The sequence below is a fragment of the Apium graveolens genome, chromosome 8 (assembly GCF_009905375.1).
Source record: "Apium graveolens cultivar Ventura chromosome 8, ASM990537v1, whole genome shotgun sequence".
Taxonomy (NCBI): Eukaryota; Viridiplantae; Streptophyta; class Magnoliopsida; order Apiales; family Apiaceae; genus Apium; species Apium graveolens.
This window is the reverse complement of record NC_133654.1, coordinates 96,602,238-96,607,744: the sequence shown is the minus strand read 5'-3', so window position 1 is coordinate 96,607,744 and position 5,507 is coordinate 96,602,238. Positions and strand designations below refer to the sequence as shown.

At 42.2% G+C, this 5,507-nt stretch overlaps 1 protein-coding gene across 1 annotated transcript; it reads right to left on the bottom strand.

Annotated features, from left to right (window-relative positions):
* Positions 1-4,801: 4,801 nt before the first annotated feature.
* LOC141679777 (uncharacterized) lies at positions 4,802-5,239 on the bottom strand. Its single transcript, XM_074486182.1, has one exon. The coding sequence runs from the start codon at positions 5,237-5,239 to the stop codon at positions 4,802-4,804; it is 438 nt and encodes a 145-aa protein (XP_074342283.1).
* Between the last annotated feature and the right edge of the window lie 268 nt (positions 5,240-5,507).

Here is a 5,507-nt window from a genome sequence, read left to right as displayed (position 1 = left end):
GCTAATCCAAAAAGAAAGATCTCCAATCCCTGCTAATACATAACTGGATGATGATGACTGGTTGGAGAGCCTGAACGTGGATAGGTTTAGGGGCATCGATATTGGTGTTAACGTTGGTGCAGGACCATCCAAAGTCTCCTACATGGCTGTTTCTCCAAGCCTCTCTCCGTAACAATCCCAGGGTGCGCCTACTTCTCCCATTCCTGATGGTGCGCCTGAAGAGAATATGTCACCTTTTCATGACGAAATGAATTTCTTTGATGAAAACACTCTTCAGTTTTCCACCTCTCCTGAACCTTCTCCAATCCCTTTCCAGCATTAGGAAGTCTCTAACAGTGAGTTAGACTTTGACTGGGATGAGTTCGAGCAATGTGGTGAAGCTGTGAAGAAGCATTTTAGGAAAGAGCATGGGAAGCTTTTTTGTGTGGGCCTACCCTCAGCTTGCTCCGATGAGCAACTAGAATGGCTCATAGAGTTCTATAATATGGAAGGCATTTGGGCGCGCCCTCTTAGCATGATGCGCCCCATATTTTCAACTATGGGAGAAATTTCAGGATCCCTAGAATGGTCACCAATCCTAAGCTGGTTTCACTAGGTGTGGGCGTGCCCTTACACCCTTTTCTTAGGGAGGTGATTAAACTTTATGATGTGGCTCCTCTCCAACTTTCTCCCAACAGCTATAGATTTGTCCTCGCCCTATTCATTCTCTACACAAATTTGGTTTTTTCTCAACCCTCGATGGATGAGGTTAGCCATTTCTTTAGCCTAGAGAAGTCTGACCATGGATATTATTATCTGGTCGCAGATAAGCAGCACAATAAAAAAGGCTTCACTTCAGGAAAGCTTAGCCATGAGAAAGGCTGGAAGGAGAATTTTTTCTATATATATGATGTTCTCAGGTTGAGAATCAGATTCAACACATCTCCAAGTAAGGGCGCGCCTCCTTAGTTTTCTTTTTATAATTAGTATTTACTCATTATTCCTCATAAAATCATATTTATCCAGACAAGCCAGTGGCGAAGACAAATGAGGGCAAGCCCAAAAAACGAGCAGAGGCCCTCCTTAGAGTAGTCGCCGAAAGATGGAATCTGAAGACATTGGTCACTAGGACCAATCTTATGCATGTGGGAATCCTCTCCCACCAAGTGGGAGTGAAGTGTAAATTTATCAGATTTAGAAAAGGTGTTCCTGTCTCTCGGGCTGTCGACTTGGATAGTGATGAAGAAGGTGATGAAGAGGACGATGAAATGGAAGACAATTCTTTTCAAGGGGAAATTCCCCAGGTCTGACCACTCCAGGTCTTCATGGCGCGCCTTATGTTATTGGTGCATCTTTGTTGTTTTATCACAAACTTTGTTCCACATAACACTTTTAGTTATTTACATCCTGTTGAATCATCATTACTTATGTAAGGCGCACCCTACATCTGGGAGCCTTATACCTCTGACTACTTGTTTTATAGATTACACATTTATATTTATGCATTATGTATTTGCTTTTTTAGTTGCATCTATGTACATTGTATATCTTTAAATCCTTGTTGGAAATTTTGATTCTGCTAGTCTGCCTTATTTCGACATTTGCTCATATTTTTCATGTCTTATACAGAAATGGCTCCTCCCAGGATTCCTAAGTCATTCGGGACGCGTCCAAGCGACAAACCCATGCCAAAATCAAGGAAAGAGGCTTTTGTGGCCCAGACATCCAATCATGCCCCTACTCTTATCTCTCAGACTACTCCTATTCTAAAAAGGCCTATTATTGACTTGACCGACAAACAAGGCGCGCCCAAGAAGCTAAGGACCAATGGCGCGCCTTCCGGATCTTCTGCTGCTCTGAATTCCTTTGGCCCCCTGGGTTCCCTTCATGTTACAGATGAGGAGGTGGAGCAGTGGCAAGCTATGAGCTTGGAGGAGGCCACCCGTGCTTCCATGAAGGCATCTTGCCAACTGTTCATTCATTCTAATCAAATGGTGGACAATTTCCTGGAGGAGAAGGCGTGCCATGAGAGGCTGCAGGGTGATAATAATATTTTGAAGAACACCTTGAAGGACAAAGATTTTCTACATACCAAAGATATCAAAGCCAAGGACTCTGAAATCTCCTTCCTCAAAGGTGAAGTAGCCAATTCAACTTCCCAGCTTGAAATAGCCAACAAGAAGGCCGAATCTCTCCATATAGAGATAGCAGAGGCAAAGGCAAAGATTGAACATCTTGAGGAGCAAGAGAGAAGTGGTTGGATGGAGGAAAGGAGGATCATAACAGATGATGCTTTTGCCAATGGCTTTCATTTTTACAGGATTGGATTCGTGGCAAATGATCCTGAGTACACTTTTGAGAAGTTTGGTGAAGAGACCGTAGCTGAAATGGCTGAATTCAAGAGGGAATTTTCTGAGGAGATTCGAGAGAAAAGGGTGGAGCTTGTCTTAGAGGAAGCTGAGGGTGCGCCTGAAGACGAGCCCTCGAAGGACGCGCCAGAAGCTGGCCCATCAATCCTTCTCCAATCCATTCCTCCAACTAGTGAAAATCAGGGCGCGCCCTAATTTGTTATCTTTTCTTATCTGAACTAAGTCTCTTAATACATTGAGGAGCCAGCCCTCTTTTGATGTTGTGCAAAGTTGTACGACTATGTTTTGCTACTCTTTCACTATTCTGCATTTACTATTCTGCATTATGATTTATCGTATGGTTTTATCTAATTTTATATCTTTTATCATGTATATGAAGTCTGTTAAGACGCCTCAACCATTTGGGCGTGCCTTGTCATATAGATTATTGTTTTTAGTTCTTTTGTTAACCTTTATACACTTCTATTGTGAGGTGCGTTCTCTCGTAAGGGCGCGCCTTTATGTTTCTGCTTATAATTTTAGAACACAATTTCTCTAAGGTCAACTGCATTTGGCATGCCTTTCAGGAGGGCGCGCCCTTTAGTATTTAGAGATAGTTATTTAGCACATTAATGGATATTTATCTTTTTGCAAGATTTTGAAACTGTTTCTATATCATGGGGATCTATAGTTCTCTGTAATCAGGGCGCGCCCTGGCTCTTTATAAAGTGCAAGTGCCAAGTATACCTTTCTTATCAGTAATTCTTTTACAAAAATTTATTTAAGTACCAAACTGATGACGCGCCTTGATATGTAAGACTTATCTCTTCAAGGTTAAAACTATTAAGTACCAAACTGATAGCACACCTTATTTTGTTTGGATCTTTGCCTTAATTTTATTTAATCATCCACACACTTTTATTTTTGTGCCATTATTTTGCTAAGCATTATACTTTTAGGCGCATACTTTTATGGAGGCGTGTTTTGTGTCATTTTTTGCATGCATAAGTTAACAATTCTTTAACTGGGCGTGCCTTAATATAGGACGCGCCCCTGATTTTAGGTATTTTCCTAGATAGCATATTTTCCTAGGTATTTTCCTAGATAGCATATTTTGTCTTCTAGTACAATAATGGGGTTTTTCTAGCATACCATATCATGGATATCTTCTGTATCATAAATAACTTTATAGACTTTGTTATCAGGGCGCGCCCTGAATGTTTCTTACAATTTGTATGCTAAGTAGCCAAAATAATTTTAAATCAAATTTTTTTTTATTGATTATGCGCTCTAGTGCAAAAATTACACCAGTCCCATGGCTACTATGCTCTATGGGGAAATTACTAGAAAATTTTATCCTTCTGCTAGTTCGAAGGTTCGCAGTCATGTACACTACCCCCTAGGCTAGGGGGAATTTATTTGCTACTAGTCTATTATATAGGAATTAATCATAGATATGAGGGGGCCAGAGCCACACCCTACTGATAATACTTCCGTAGATGCTCCACATTCCAAGCTCGGGGAATAAACTTGCCATCCAAATCTTTCAGGCAATAGGTTCCCTTCCAAAGTATAGCCTTGACCTTGTATGGTCCCTTCCAGTTAGCTCCAAGCACTCCATGCTGAGCTGTTTTGGTGTTTGGCATGACCTTCCGTAACACAAGATCCCCTACCTTGAATGGCTGATTTTACCTTCTTATTAAAATACCTCATGATTCTCTGCTGATATACAACAAGCTTTAATTGAGAGTTCATCCGGGCTTCGTCTAGCAAATCCAAGTGGAGCCTTTGGTTAACTTCTGCATCTTCTATAACAAACAAGTCTCTTCGTAGGGATCCGGCTCCTACCTCCACGGGAACCATAACCTCATACCCATAAGTAAGCAAAAATGGGGTCTCTCCTAAGGTTGATCTAGGAGTTGTGTTGTAAGACCAAAGGACCATGGGCATCTTCTCTGGACAATCTCCCTTCTTTTCTTCCAACTTAGCCTTCAAAGTATGCTTTATGATTTTGTTTATAGCTTCTGTCTGACCATTGCTTTGCGGGTGATAGACCGCGGCGAAATCTTTCTTGATGTTCAAGTCTTCACAAAGCTTCCTTAGCTCTTTACTGTCAAACTGCTTCCCATTATCCGAGATGAGCTTGTACGGAATACCGAACATGCATACTATGGAGTTGAAAATGAAGTTCTTTATTTTCTTTGCTGTGATCGTGGCCAGTGGCATGGCTTCTGCCCATTTAGTAAAGTAGTTAACAGCCACCACGGCATATTTCACACCACCCTTTGCTTTGAGCAACTCTCCAATGAGGTCGATCCCCCACATGGAAAAAGGCCAAGGACTTGCCAATGAAGTAATAGACGTTGCCAGGGCATTGGAAAAATTAGCGAATCGCTGGCAACGGTCACAAGCCTGAACAAACTTGAAGGCATCTTCTTTCATAGTTGGCCAGTAATATCCTTGTCTGAGGACTTTTAATGCCAACGAACCACCCCCGAGTGATTTCCACAAATCCCCTCTCTGAGGATATAATTTCCTTCTTCTAGGTCCACGCGGCGTAACAGTGGTTGGTTAAATCCTCTCTTATATAATATCCCATCATATTCAACATACTTAGCAGCCTGGTAGTGAAGGCGTCGAGCTTGTAGCTTGTGTTCTGGAAAAGCTCCCGTTTGAATATAATTATGAATGGGGGTCATCCAACTTTCTCGCGGGATCTCCTGTGTCTGGAACACCCCCATCTCTGGAACACTTGGTACCTCCTGGATCCCCAAAGGGATTTGCCCAAGCTGGATGCTGTCCATTTGTGATCCCATCTTTGCCAACGCATCCGAATTACTATTTTCTTCTCTTGGAACACTTTCTCGCCTGGCACTTCCAAATTTTTCCAACAGACGTTGCGCATATCTCATATATAACTCCGTTCGTGGTCCCCGGGCTTGGAAACCTCCGTTGACTTGGTTTACAACTAACTCAGAGTCACTCTGAGCTATCAAATTCACAACCCCCACTTCCAGAGTTCATACTCAGCATCACTGTTGGTGACATAAAAATTGAAGTGGATGGCACTCATCAAATGATGCCCTTCCGGGGTGACTAAGACAATCCCGGTGCCTGATCCGTTATTATTTACATCCCCATCAACATGAAAGATCCACCAAGGATGTGGGAACTCCTCTA

Bases quoted from the DNA above. Each gene is read 5' to 3' on its own strand.
- LOC141679777 (XM_074486182.1), bottom strand. From the start codon at position 5,239: ATGAGATATGCGCAACGTCTGTTGGAAAAATTTGGAAGTGCCAGGCGA.